At 36.3% G+C, this 15,775-nt stretch overlaps 2 protein-coding genes across 2 annotated transcripts in view; one reads left to right on the top strand and one right to left on the bottom strand.

The window, feature by feature from the left end:
• wdr17 (WD repeat domain 17) overlaps window positions 1–15,775 on the top strand; it is a 77,363-nt gene that overhangs the window by 48,201 nt on the left and 13,387 nt on the right. The gene's annotated exons all lie outside the window — the stretch shown is intronic.
• On the bottom strand, window positions 1,219–2,343 carry LOC117596854 (uncharacterized). The gene is made up of 2 exons (XM_053232248.1): window positions 2,269–2,343; window positions 1,219–1,971 (listed from the first exon to the last, which is right to left on the bottom strand). Exon 2 carries the CDS (start codon window positions 1,950–1,952, stop codon window positions 1,230–1,232), a length of 723 nt encoding a protein of 240 aa, XP_053088223.1. The 5' UTR covers window positions 1,953–1,971; window positions 2,269–2,343; the 3' UTR covers window positions 1,219–1,229.

Genomic DNA, 15,775 nt, shown 5'->3' with positions numbered 1-15,775 from the left:
TGTTATTATCATCAGCTGGAAACAAGATCAATAAATTAGTCAGTGTTAAATGTAATGTTCAGACTAGGAAAATATCAACAGAAGCCTGAAAGAAGAGAGATTTTCAGTGTTATATGGTTATTACCTAGAAACAATGTAAATATTACAAGCTAAACTTTAATCTTTACAAATAAATAAATAAATAAAATTCCAGAGTACTTGATAAGGTATTGTTCTCTGAAACAATCATTTTCCTTGATTTTTTTTCACTTTAATTTTAAATAATCCATTTTTGAATAATCACATATGTATTGGCTTTTGATCTTTTTGATTACAAAAGGAAATAAAGAATAATGAAATCAAATGATAGTATAGTATAAAGATGATATAGAAATGCAATCTTATAATAAAACAATATGATCTAAACACAAACTCAATTTGTAATGTTAACCCCAAAAGAAATTACATAATAATTTTTTACATACTTCCTATGGAATTGTAGATGATCTCTTCTAAACAGTAATGATGAAACAGTTCGAGGTCCAGGGTGTAACACAGAATGCCGTCTTCTCACCAAGTGAAATGAGAGTTCAGGAGAGCAAGAGCTGTATTTAAGTGTAAAACAATATGAATGCCTCAGGATGATTGTTTTTTAGCCATGAAACCATGCTTAGTTGCCAGGATCCAGCCACCATTTCATCACAAACTGCTCAAAAAAGCTACAGGAATTTCAGCAATGGATACAATGTACTGAAAATTCATTACGTACTGAAAGCATGATCGATTGTTAAAAAGGAAAATCCCAGACACAAGGTTATTCCAGGTTTTCCTGAAGTCATTCAGTATTCTGCGCGGGTTTCGTGTGTGTCTCTGATCTGGCTTCCTAACAGCATGTGTTCACTTCTCAGGAAACAATAACTGATCCAGCCTGAGTCAGTGAGAGTCGCCAAGTGGTTTTCTCTCTGGTTTTTGATCCTATTTCTAGTTTTCTGGTCTTTGATTCCCGTCTAATGGTGTTTGCCAATCACCTGACCATTCTAAATAAAGCTTTTGCGTACCTGCACCTGTGTCCGTCCCTGCCACCTGACACCGTGCTGTAACATGGTCTTACTTGTATGGCCAACTGATACGAAGCGTTACAGGTTAGGTTAGATCAAGGGGTGTAATTAGCTGTTGGAGATTTTGTTAGAACCAACAGAAATCACTGCAATTTATTTAAAGTTTACTAATTTATCATTTATGCCCAGTGTTTAAAGTATGATACATCTGCAGTGGTTTTCAGATTTAGAGTCCTCTACCAGTCTCACATACCCAGTATTCAGATCAGTGTCCTTTCCCTGTGTCAAATACCCAGTTCCCTGATCAGTGTCCTTTCCCTGTGTCAAATACCCAGTTCCCTGATCAGTGTCCTTACGCAGTGTCAAATACCCAGTTCCCTGATCAGTGTCCTTACGGAGTGTCAAATACCCAGTTTTTAAGAGAAAGTTATTTAAGGTCAGCCGCCTGATAATCATAATGAGGCCCCTGCTGATGCAGTAGGTGGCTTTCTTGTTGAAATCTGTCCGATCACTGTGCTGAGTCACATAGACTCTGTCAAAACACTCATCATCAACGCTGACTATGATGCGATCCATGTTGCTGTCAGAGTGATCACGGTTTTGGTTATAATCGTCCAGAACGTAATCTGGCAGCTCGTCTGCTCCTGCTCTTCTCAGATTGCCCACCTCGTAGTACTCAAGGTTCACATCAGGCAGGAGTGTCTCACCATGTTCGTCATTTCTGTTTTCAAATCGGTGGAAACCAAAATCTCCTTCCTCTGGATCGTACTGCCAGCACATCCTATTGTAGGCATCAAAATACAGACATTCATGAGCAAACCAGTAAAGCAGCTTGAGTCCGTGTCTTGGATAAAGTTTTCCAAATCCAGACTTCTCCAGTCGCTTCAGTTCATTTAGAGTTGGTGGTTTGGTCATGGTGTCTCCTTTTTAGGATCTATAAATAAAACATTAAATATGCAAATTGTAAAAACTGTCATGTCAAAAAGGTTACAGCTTTAGGTCTGACAAAGTGCTAATACTGGAGACTCCTTCCATAAATGTTAACTAAGCATCTCCTTACAGAAAACTTCACCACATCAACAACTCCCTGTGTAAGTTGTTTCGATAGAAACGATACTATGACCATTTACTGTCTTTTATTTGGTCATGGGTTAAATAAAGGTCTCCTTACAGAAAATGTCAATATATCAACAATTATGTATCAGTACATATAAATCTAGGAGTACTGTACCTTGTGTGGTGTATTAGACAGCTTACTCCTGCTGAGAAACGGAGGTCTGAATGAGCGGCACGGCTGTAGAGATGTTGCTAACGTTAGCTGTAACTTGTCATACAGGACTAACTGGATGTTACTGTGCAACACGTCATCTGAACACTTTATGTTGTGTTTTTTTCTTTGATCTGTTGTATTCACCATACAGTACAGTGGTTAAGGCTCAGGGGTTCAAGCTCCAAGCTGTATCATGGCTGACCCTGTGCTCTGATTCCAGCTTCCTAATAAGCTGGGACATGCGAAGAAAAGAATTTCACTGTGCTGTAATGTACATGTGACAAATAAAGGCTTCTTCCTCAATTAATATCATTATATACCAGTTGTGTAATCACAGTGCTTCTGAGGACGTGCAGGAAATAAAAGTTTTTTAATATGTAAAATATGCAGCATTTCACCTCCTGACGAGGAAACTGAAGGGAAAAACCCCCAAAACAAACAAGTTCAAGTTCAAGTTCAAGGTCAAGTGAAAGACAACCACTGAAAAAAGCTGCGCTGCAGCATCACAGAAGAAGAATGCGACAGTTTGATGATGTCAGTGGGTTGCCAGCTTGATGCAGTTGCTGCAAGCAAGGGATATGCAACCAAATATTGTTATTTACTTTCATTTACTTTAAGACTATCTGTTCCTATACTTTTGCTCACCTAAAGATTGCGTGGTCTACTACCAAAGCTGTCGTGTTCTAAGTTATTTTTCACAGATCTAGATATAAATATCAGGAAATGAAAGCTGAAATTCTGATCTATTGTCTCATATACATCTTGTGATCTCAAACTCAAATGGTTTCAATGTACAGCAAAAATAAAAGAATTTACCTTGCTGTTGCAGTATTTTCAGTGGGGACTGTATGAACTTCATACAGTAATATGAAAGAGAAAGAAACATGGGATATGCAATACAGCATATAAAATAATTTAGATGAGTAATAAGAAAAGATGAATGTAAACTATGATAAGAGGAATAATCATTTTATGAATGAGCAGGTGTACAAATGTTCTACCAAAGTGACAGGTGAGTGTCGATCGAACAGTTCGACAGTTTATACAATAACGACTCTGAAGATCATTTGTCTCAGTTTTACACAGTGTGTATCTTTTATTAATAAACATCAACAAAGTAAGTTGTTATAATAGTTTTTTAGCATCAAATAAAATCAGACTTCTACCCACTCCTGTCAGAAAAAATTTATCTTGCAATTAATCAAAGATCTAAAATGTGCACCGATAATTAAACCACCTGCCAAAATGACATTTTAATTAATAAAGTTATTTAATGAATTTTATTTAAGAGATTTCTATTCCTGATTCCTCCCCGCCAAGATGCAAGAAACTTATCACAAGCTGTTCAAAAAGCCACAGGATTTTTTGCAAGGCAATGTGCAAGAAGCTTAACTGCTATAATTACATTATGCATCGAAATAATAGAATAAACTAATAAAAACTATTGTGTTTAAAAAAAAGACTAAATGTTTCAGCTCAAAATATCACTCATTGCAGCATGCGTTACGTTGTACTGCATAACCCATATGGCTTATATTATATATTCTTCAGCTGTGTTGTAACATGGTCTTACTCGTATCTCACATCATCATCGCTAATCACGATGATCAGAATAATAAAAAATATTGTCATAATAATTGTCGTCGTTGTCATAACTGTCGTCGTCTTCATCATCATCATCGCCATCATCATGATCATCATCATCATCGTCATCATCATCATCATCGTCATCATCCTCTGTAGAACTTTGATCGGAATCCTCTTCTGTCGAATACCCAGTTTTTAAGAGAAAGTAAACCAGTAAAGCAGCTTGAGTCCGTGTCTTGGATAAAGTTTTCCAAATCCAGACTTCTCCAGTCGCTTCAGTTCATTTAGAGTTGGTGGTTTGGTCATGGTGTCTCCTTTTTAGGATCTATAAATAAAACATTAAATATGCAAATTGTAAAAACTGTCATGTCAAAAAAGTTACAGCTTTAGGTCTGACAAAGTGCTAATACTGGAGACTCCTTCCATAAATGTTAAATAAGCATCTCCTTACAGAAAACTACACAACATCAACAATTACACATTTTCTTACGTTTATGTGTAGCGTCCACCATACAAGTCCCTGTGTAAGTTGTTTCGATAGAAACGATACTAAGACTAATCAGAATCAAGAATTGAACAGCGCTGAGGTATATTAAGAAAGAAATCTGGAAAAGCTTGAGGAAAATAGAAAAACAACAAAAATTATATTTAAAAAATTGTTGAGAGTAAAAGAAACTAAATATCAGGAAATATTAACCAAGTACTGTAGTACTGTACCTTGTATGATGTATTTGAGAGATAGTTCTCACTAAGAAACCGAAGTATAAATGAACAGTCTTTAGAGGTGTGGCTAATGTTAGTAATAGTCTGTCATTCAGGACTAACTGGATTCCAGTTTTTCATACATTTTTTCACCATGCAACATACACTTTTCATGAAGTGAAAGCGAAATAATATAATATAGAAGTATATTATAGAAATAATAGGAAGTTGAAATTAAAAGAAGTTAGAGAAAATGATTTAAAATAAGCAAAAGAAAAGGAACATAATAATTAATAATTACAAGAATAATAAATGACAGTAAATGTTAAACGAGTATATCAAAGAGAAAGAAACATGCAATATATAATACAGTATATGCACTAATTTTGACAAAGGAAAAGTAATTAAGGAATAACACACGACAGACTGTGTGGTTATATGAAATTAATGCACGCTGGGGGTGTGTGATGCCGTTACCATCCCGAAGTGGACGATTAGTGTATAACTGCACGGTCTGGAGTGTTTTATTCTGCTCACAAATGTTCAATTTATTAATGAATGAAATGTCCCACATTTTAATGGCATAGACAGACAGACAGACAGACAGACAGACAGATAGATAGATAGATAGATAACTTTATTAATCCCAGAGGGAAATTCACAATTCTTAGTTAAATTTAATGTTCAGATTTCTTCTTCGTGGCTGGCAGGAGTGAAACCTGATGTGGTTTTCTGCTGTTGTAGCTCATCCTCCTTAATGTTTTATGTGTTGTGCATTCTGAGATGCTCTTCTGAGATGCTTTTCATTACAGATGCTTTTCTGTAAGTTATCGTAATCTTCCTGTTAGCTCAAACCAGTCAGGCCATTCTCCTCCGATCTCTCTCATTAACAGGGCATTTCTGCTTACAGAACTGCCACTTGTTGGATTTTTGACTGTTTAGAAACTGTGGTGTGTGAAAATCCCAGGAGATTAGACCAAATAAAATCAGTCTTCTGGCCACTCCGGTCAAAATATTTATCCTACATTTAATCTAAACTGAGTACAGATTTTTAGACTGGCTGCTAAAATGATATTTTATTTCAAAGATGAAGCTGACTAAGCTTAGACGATAAGTTATTCCTCATTGCCAAGGTGCATCTGATTTGTCACAAGCTGTTCAGAAAGCCACAGGAATTTCAACATTGTACATACTTTTAATAGATCCCTGTAAATACATTGCTGCTACACACCGAAAGCATGCCAACAGCAAGCTATGTCAGTTTTTCAGTTTATCGAAAGTCATTCACTATTAGGTGTGGTTTTTGCCCAGGTCACTGGTATCTGCTATCTGATTGCATGTTCTCACTTCTCAAGAAATAGAAACTGATTCATCCTGAAACAGTGGGCGTGTCCAAGTTAAATAAGTTATAAGTAAATAATCAATAGGTTATAAGTAAATAAACTATTTAGTTATAATTATAAACTATAACTACATTAAATAACATTAAATAAACATTACATTTACACTCATTTGTAGTTTTTAAATAATAAATAGCTTTGCTTTATACTTACTTTCTGCACAAAAATGGAGAACGGCAACAATCAAATGTAAAATGTAAGACGGATTGATGATGAGTTTATGTTCTTTAACTGTTAAAACATTTATAAATGCCTTTCATTCTGCACTACCAAAAGAGAATCTAAAGCAATAGAAGCACTTCACAGTGAAAATACGGCCCACAGTGTGACCATAGTGTGGCATTTTTTTTACAAACAATTCACAGTTCGCAAAATGATATGTAAACTTTGGCTTTTGCACACAAAGTACAATCAACAAAGTAGAAACAACAAAAGAGCTTATAAAACATAGTTTCTATTAATAACTGTATTAATGCAAATCAGTCATTAATGCTTATCCTTTTCATGTACAGTGTCTACATTCTTAGACTCTTAAAAAAAAAATCACATCCAAACCATACACACTATGATGCTGATTTTTGTGACTCCATTAAGTGTTTTTTTTTTAAAAATATACAACATGGCTGACGGTGACAGAGGCAACACAGGCATCTCGGGCATTTGTGTCTAAATTTTCTTCAAGAAAAGGTCTAATCAAGAAAAAACAGCATATAAATTCTGGGCTAAAAAAAATTCACTGCATTTGTTAAAAAGAAATTAAATATTTTATAATTTTGGACATCAATGTTTAAAAAATGTTCTGTAATATTGTAAACCATAAATATTTTAAACATACTTATAGGAGAAAAATAATAAATTACAAGCACAGTTAAAATGATAGTAATTAATAAGGAACAACTCAGGACTTCACTGACAGTCAGTAATTCATTAACAATGAATAATTAATCCTTTCTCACAGTACACTGCCGTTCCATTCCACTCATTTTAGCACTGCATGTCTGTTATAAGATTAGTCAGGACACTGTTGGGTTTCTGTATGTAGAGTATTGTGAGTGTGTTTAGCTGCTGGTGAGCGGAGCGATGGGAAAGGGGAGGGGCGTGAGCCCCCTGCTGGGCAAACAATTCACACCTCTCTATAATACCACTGGTACAGAGATAAAATTGACAGCACAACTAAAGCTTTATTGATAGTAAATTACCGTATACAACTGCCACAATAAAACTATAACCTAGTAGGCTAACTAAAAAAAAGAAATACTTATGAAAAACTGTAAATTCTTAAAGCCCTGAGTGTCTACTTTCATATGAGCTATTAACCACTACTGACATCACAAATAAATTCACTGCTGAACCCGGACACGCCCAAAACAGGTACAAATTCCACTTTTTCGCCTCTGATAAAAAGAGTTAATGGCTTTCTCTGGTAGTGAAGATTAAATTACAATATTTTATAAGTTTACAACTTTCCTCGTGTCTGCAAACTTAAAGTTGTAGCTTTACCTCTGAGAGTTACAAAGCACGGACACTGGAGACTCCTTCCATACTGTAAATGTTTTTTAACGTCCCTTTACAGAAAACTTCACCTTATCAACCATTAGATGAAAACATGTTTTTTTAATCTAATTTTATTAGATTAGATATTATTATTTGCATTGAATTATAGGTAGCGTCCTACATACAAGTCCCTGTATAATGCATTAGAGCAACCTCATTAATATAAATCTGTGATTGGCAGATGCACTATTGTCAGAGCTGCTGTTCTAGAAAATTAATCAACACCTTCTGACCAATCAGAGTCCAGAATTCAACAGTGCTGTGGATATTTAATATTTAAAACATTAATAAAATGAGAGATAATAGGGACAAATAATTTTGAAACCAGCGTTTTGTGGGAAAAATAAGAAAACATTTCATGTTTGAAAAAAATAGCAATCATATGTTTTTACTCAAAATATCACTTATTGCATGGGATATTTAGTTTATACAGTATACACATCAGCTGTGTTGTAATACGGTCTCACTTGTATGAAGGACTACAGTTAAGGTTAGAGCAAGAGCTCAAATTAGCTGTTGTAGATATTCCTAGAACTGACAGAAATCATGTGATTGGTTCAAATTCCTGTATAGTTTGTGTAAGTTTGATGATATATTACCTACACACAGAGTCTAAAGTATGACACATCTGCAGCAGTTTGTTGATTCATTTTCATCCCAAAAATTGGTGACCTCGTCCTCCCCAGAACATCGATCAGTGTTCTCTTGTGGTCTCGAAGGCCCAGTTCTCTGACCGTAGTCCTCTTGTGGTCTCGAAGGCCCAGTTCTCTGACCGTAGTCCTCTTGTGGTCTTGAAGGCCCAGTTCTCTGACCGTAGTCCTCTTGTGGTCTCGAAGGCCCAGTTCTCTGACCGTAGTTCTCTTGTGGTCTCGAAGGCCCAGTTCTCTGACCGTAGTTCTCTTGCGGTCTCGAAGGCCCAGTTCTCTGACCGTAGTCCATTTGTGGTCTCGAAAGCCCAGTTGTCTGACCGTAGTCCATTATCGATCTTGAATACCCAGTTTTCGAGAGAAAGTCCTCTAAGGTCAGTTCCCTGATAATCATAATGAGCTCCTTGCTGATGCAGTAGGTGGCTTCTTTGTTGAAATCTGTCCGATCACTGTGCTCAGTCAAATAGACACAGTCAATGCCCTGATCATCAACGCTGATTATGATGCGGTCCATGTTGTTACCATCTTTAAAAGTACCATAGTCTTCCCGGACGTAATCGGGCATCTCGTCTGCTCCGGCGCTGTTCAGATTGCCCACCATGTAGTAGGTGAGGTTCGCATCAGGCAGAAGTTTAACACCATTTTTGTCCTTTCTGTTCTTAAATCGATGAAAGCCATAAAATTGGTTTTTTGGATTGTACTGCCAGCACATCTTATTGTTGTTGTTAAAGAACATGAAGTCATTAGCAAACCAATACAGCAGCTTGAGGCCGTGTCTTGGATAAGGTCGACCAAATCTAGAGTTCTTTAGATCAGTCAGTTCCTTCAGCGTCCGTGGGTTGCTCATGGTAAATTCCTAGGAGAGTCTAAAAATAAAATGTTTAATATTTTTGTCTAATTAAATGTAGTTTTATTTTATTTATTTATTATACATTTATTTATTCATTTATTGACTCAGTAATCTTGGTCAGGGTCACGGTGGATCTGGAGCGTATCCCGCTTTTGGTTTTCACTTGTGTCTCTGATTTCATTTCTGTTAAGGCTTCCTCACAGCACGTTCACTTCTCAGGAAACAGAAACTGATCCGTCCTGAGACAGTGGGCGTGTCCATGTTAGCTTCTGTCTAAATACCACAGGGAGTGTGTTATCACGAGGATATCACAGCTGTGTTGTTTTTCACAAAAATACATGACCTTAAGTAGTCTGTTGCTTTTATACAATGGAAAAACGACTTATTTCAAATATATATTTTTTAAATATATCAAATATATATTTTAGATTTTTGTCACTTTCTTCCACCACAAATGCAGCAAAGTAACAATATTGTTATTGTAGGAAGACAAAGAAATATATCTTACAGTCCAATCTTTGCACTCTGCCCTTTCCTTTGATCAGGGAGAATTTTTGCTTTTCTCATTCCACACTTCTTGACCAGTGGTGTCGTGTTTGACTACCATCTACAGTGTGAGAAATAGTATTTATGATTAAAAAAAAAACATGCATAAGTTGTTTAGATGGTCACAGACATTTCAGGAAACAGCTGCTATAAATAAGTAAAATCAAAACTATTTAAAAGAGGAAATCGCATGATATCTGGAGTGATTTACCCTCACATGTTTTCTTTCTTTTTTATTTTACTTTTTACATTTTCCAAAATGATATTTCTGACTTTTTGGCATTAATGATAGATAAATGATAAATAAATAAGATCAGTAAGAAACATTACATTTAAAGATTTTGTTGTTGTAATGTAAAAATGATTTTCTGTATACTTACTGTTTTTAAAGAATTGTAGATTGTTTTCTCAGAACAGCAACAATCAGATGGTTAGAGGTCCAGGACATATCACTGACTGCCAACTTTACAGGAAGTGCAGTGAAAGTTCAGGAGAGCACAAGCTACAATTAAGCAAAAAAAACCCAAAAAACTGAAGTTGATAATACGTTTATGTTTATTATCTATTTAAATGGTTATAAATGCTGCACTTCACATGCTGCACTTCACAGTCAAAATACACCCTGTGGCATGAATTATGACATTTTGTGCAAACAATTCACATGTAAAATGATATGTGAACTTTGTCCATTGCAAAGAAAGTACAAAGTGCAATCGACAACAGAATCAACAGCAGATACTGTTAAACAATTCACTGCAGTTATTAACTGGGTTAATGCAAATCAGTCATTTATGCATAAAAGCTTTCATTATTATTTTAGTGATTATTTTATTTTAAATATGTTTTATTATTTTTTTGAGATTTATTTTACCTTGATGTAATCCATCAAATTAAGTCTTAACTAACTAAGTTTTGAAGAAGATAACCATTACAAAATCCATCCATCCATCCATCCGTCCATCCATTCATTCTCTGTACCGCTTATCTTACACAGGGTCGCGGGCAGGGGATACCCTGGATGGGGTGCAAACCCGTCACAGGGCACAGTCGCACACACACTAACACACCCATTCACACACTAAGGATAATTTGGAAATGCCAATCGGCCTACGATGCATTTCTGGGGGAGGAAACGGGAGTAGCCAGAGGAAACCCCTGAAGCATGGGGAAAAACGGTATTGCCACTGTCTTAGCTCATATGATTACTCATTGCATGGGATATTTTGTTTACATGCTGTGTTGTAGCATGCTCTTGGTTATGTGGCCAAATTATATGAAGGGTTACAGTTAGAGCAAGAGGCTGAATCGGCTGTTATAGAGCAGCTCTTAGAACCTACAGACCCATCAGTGTACGTTTGAGGATATATCACCTATACACGGTGTCTAAAGCATGATACATGGGTAACATCTGCAGCAGTGTTCCTCCCTCTTACTGTAGGTGTGCGTGTTTGTTTTTTCTTTTCAACTGTAATGATTCATCGTATTCCCAAAAGTTGATGGCCTCGTCCTCGTCAGAACTTTAATCAGAGACCTCTTGGTAGTTGAAATACCCAGACTGCTGTAGAAAGTCGTCTCTGGTCAGATATCTGATATCCTTAAAGAGGTCCTTGCTGAGGCTGTAGGTGGCGTGTTTTCGAACACATCACGTACACCACCTTTCTGCCTTTGTCTTGTTTTGTCTTCAGTAAGTGAAAAGCGGCTCAACTGGCTTGAGGTCAGATGACTGACTCTGCCATTTATGAACATTTCTTTGCCTTAAGAAGCTCTTGGGTTGCTTTCACAGGATGTTTTAGGTCATTATCCATCTGTATTTACATTCATGAAGGGATCTCTTGATTGTAGACTTTGACAATGATACGCCTACCTCCTCCAGAGTGTTCTTGACTTGGCTAGATGTTGTGAAGGGGATTTTCTTCAACAAGGAAAGAATTCTGTGATCATCCACTTTAGTTGTCTTCTGTGGTCTTCCAGGACTTTTGGTGTTGCTGAGCTCACCAGTACTTTCTTTCTTTTTAAGAATGAACCAAATTATTGATTTGGCCAATACTAAAGTTTCTGCTATCTCTCTGATGGGTCTGTTTTGTTTTTTCAGCCTAATGATGGCCTCCTTCATTTACATCGACATATTGAGACCGCATATTGAGAGTTCCCATGAACAGCTATCAAATGCAGATTCAACACTTGGAATCAACTCCAGGCCTTTTATCCCCTTAATTTGTCATGAAATAATGAGGAAACAGGCCACACCCGTCCATGAAACTGCCAATTGTCCAATTACTTTTGAGCATGTGAATATGGAGGGACTCTGGAAAAAAATGGCTGTAATTATTAACCAGTTAATTAAATATTTTTGTTAAACTCATTGCATTAAAGCTGAAAGTCTACACTCCAGTCACATCTTGATTGCTTCATTTCAAAACCACTGTAGTGGTGTACAGTGTGTTTTTTTAACTGTTAATAGTTAATGATGTGTAAAGTTTACCTTTTGCACACAAAGTAGAATCGACAAAAGAATCAGCTGAAGATTTGATTAAACATATTGTCTAGAATTTTAACTGGATGAATGCAAATCTATCATTTGTGTTTAAAATGCTTAGGGTTATAACCTTTCTTGAACAGGATAACCAAGATAAACCTTTTTTTTCCTTTTGAAAGTTACATCTTAATATAATTTTTAATTTCAGCTAGTAGCTAACTCTAGTGCCAAGCTTTTTTTTTTTTTGGTACCTGGTCAATGACAAATAAACTTGAACACAAACTCAGTCAGTGAAGATCATGCTCAAAAGGTCAAATATTGGTGTTAACAAAATAAGTTTTATTTCAACTTCTTATAACACGTTATAATGTTCCATTTATTACAACAATGATGTCAAATGTATATAGACACACAAACAAATATCTTCAAAAAATAAAACAGTTCTTTATTTTTAGGGTGCTATTTTTTGTAAGGAAACAATTGACACGCTTTCTTCTTCCCCCAAAGCAAGCCCCACCCACATATCTGTAACATGGAGGAGATGAGCAGCACTGTTCCACCCGGGGGCGGGGCTAAAATGTCACCAGGGAAACTAACATAGCAATTCTGTTACATAGCAATATTGCACTAGTCACAATTTTTCTAGGTATATTTGAATTCATGTATGTGTAGATTCAGAAACATTGTCCAAAAACAGTTTTAATAATATAAGCACAAACATCATAAGAATTACAATAATTAAAAGAATTATTGTAATTTTTTTGTAATTACTTCCTTCTGGCTTCCTGATCATTAATGGCTTTGTGAGATGATGACTGAACTTAAACTGTAAGTGTGAGCTTTATAACAACTTCATAGCACAGAACTTCATAGTACGGACTTTGAGGAGGTAAGGAATAAAACACTTAGTGTTGTGCTGTGAAAAGAAAATAATCCAACCCAGGGTGGTATGAGGAAGGCGGAGTTTCCGTTAGCACCCCGAGGTTCCTATAACAGCATGTCCCAAAGTGTTTTATTCCTCTTTTACCACAGCAATTTGCCATTACAGTTTGATCACATCACACTTTGAACACACTTTGAAGCTGAACATCTGCGAGTCTCCTTCCATAAAAATTAAATAAATGTCTTTCAACAGAAGACTTCACCATATCAACAATAATATGGTGTTTTTTTAATAACAAAGTTTTCCTGATCCGTTTATTATTAGGCTTAGTGCATGTACTTCGTCCACCATACAAGTCAGTGTGAATGAGCTGTTACTATAGAAACGATAACGCATTAGAACGACTGCATTAGTATAAACCTGTGATTTATGTTACAGCCAGAACTACTGTCAGATCTGCTGTTATAGAAAATTAATCAACAACTTCTGATTCAAGAATTCAACAGCGCTGTTGTATAACAGAATTTACATGTATAGCATAATGGAAATGTGTGTATGAAATATGTCTGCATATAATTGCAATATAAAATGAGTTGTTTTATTAAGAAATGCTGTTCAGATCGAGCGATCAAGGATGTTTATGTATCTTCAGAAGCCCATTTCAGACAGAAAGTCATCTCGTGTATAATCCTGGATGATCATAAGGAGACCCCTGCTGATGCGGTAGGTGCCGTGTGAGTTGTAGTTTGACTCGCCGCAGTGCTCGGTCACATAAACTCTGTCAAAGTACTCGCCATCAACGCTGACAATGATGCGGTCTGTATTACTGTCGTCATGGTGGCCGGTGTAATCTTTCCAGACGTATCTGGGCAGCCTGTGTGCTCTTGGTTTGCTCAGATTTCCCACCTCGTAATAAGGAAGGCCAGTATCAGGCAGGAGACGAACATTCCCATCATATCTGTTCTCAAACGGATGGAAACCGTACAATCTTCTCTCTGGATCGTAACGCCAGCACATCTCATTGTCGTCATCAAAATCAATAAACTTGTTAACAAACCAGTAGAGCAGCTTGAGGCCATGTCTTGGCCGCGGCTGGCCGAATCCAGACGCCTGCAGCTGGGACAGTTCATTCAGCGTCCGCACTCTGGGCATGATCAGTCTTTATCACGCAGGGGTAAAAAAAATTAAATTAATTTTTTTTTTTTTTTTAATCACGCAGGGGTATAAAAAATTAAATATATTAAACATAGAAAACATTAAAATACCTGCTTACTACACTAATGCTTATATATCATATTTATCAGTCCATGTTGAGCAGACAGAAAGGTGATCACACAGACAGACAGACAGACAGACAGATAGAAACAGAGAGACACAGACAGATAGAAACAGACAGATAGATAGACATACAGACATACAGACAGACACAGACAGATAGAAACAGACAGATAGATAGACAGACAGACATACAGACAGACACAGACAGATAGAAACAGACAGATAGATATACAGACAGAAACAGTCAGACATACACTGTCATATAGATATACATAGACCTACATATAGATAGATAGATAGATAGATAGATAGATAGATAGATAGATAGATAGAATCAGACAGACAGAGAGACAGATTGATATACATACACAGTCAGACAGACAAACAGATAGACACTGACAGTCAGACACAGTGAGACAGATAAAGACACTTGGACAGACAGACAGACAGACAGATAGATAGATAGATAGATAGATAGATAGATAGATAGATAGAAGGTTTTAAACTGTACACAGGTGATTAACTGCCCGACAAACACAGTGTACATTCAGATATATTTCTATTCCCTTTACAGTTCAGTAGTAATAAATACATTCCACTCTAAACCATCATCATACTGTTAAAAGATAAAAAGTGCACACTTACTGGTTTTCAGGCAGTTTTTGAAGCTCCTTCTCCTTTTGTAGCTTGTTCTCTGGTTCCTACCAGTGAGTACTCACTTCTCAGGAAACAGAAACTGATCAGTCCTGAGCCCGGAGGGGGCGTGTCTAATGGGAGGTTAGTTAGAGACACCAAACAACAGCCTGCTGTTAGACAGGCTGGATTACATTCTCTGTTTAATCCAGCATTATGGGAAAAGGAAAATGATCCTACGCTGACTTTTTTATACTTGCTCTTTAAAATCTAGTCATGGTGTGAAAAAGTAAGTACACCCCATAGTTGATCATCATTTCAGCAGTATTGATGAGGAGTTACTGTTTCCCCAAATGGCTCTTATACCACAGCTGTTTGTCAGTGCTAACAATTTTTATTTATTAAAGAATGACACGTCAGACATTTTATCCATTTTTAGTTACATTTAATGTTGTGGAATGGTGTCCAATAAATTACTTCATGTTATGACAGTCATTCCCTAACTAGCCTCTCTTTTGTAAGTTAATAAGAGACAAAACACAGCTTGTCATGTTACCAAGAAAACCACAAAAAGTGTAAACTCCTCTGTCCTGAACATCTCCTTATAGAAAAATTCACCATATCAATGGCAATCAATGGAATTACACAGTCTTGGAGTATTTCTGTTTTCATCTTGCTTTTTTTCTTCTCATTGTCTGAAGAACTACAAGTATTTTTATTTAAAAAATGAATGATTGTCTTATTATTTGTTCATGCGGATGTCACTGAAATGTGTACATCAACTACATTATATCTTGTACTAGATTATGATAAGTGCTTAAATTAAGAAGTTTTTTGATAGTGGACTTTTAAACCCTAATAGAGTTGATAGAAGAGCAAGAGGTTTAAACTCTACACAGATGATTAAACATG

Source organism: Pangasianodon hypophthalmus, chromosome 3, assembly GCF_027358585.1.
Source record: "Pangasianodon hypophthalmus isolate fPanHyp1 chromosome 3, fPanHyp1.pri, whole genome shotgun sequence".
Taxonomy (NCBI): domain Eukaryota; kingdom Metazoa; phylum Chordata; class Actinopteri; order Siluriformes; family Pangasiidae; genus Pangasianodon; species Pangasianodon hypophthalmus.
This window is presented reverse-complemented; position numbering and strand designations above follow the sequence as displayed.

What these genes read in the sequence shown, in the direction of transcription:
- LOC117596854 (XM_053232248.1), bottom strand. Translation starts at nt 1,952, where the DNA reads ATGACCAAACCACCAACTCTAAATGAACTGAAGCGACTGGAGAAGTCT.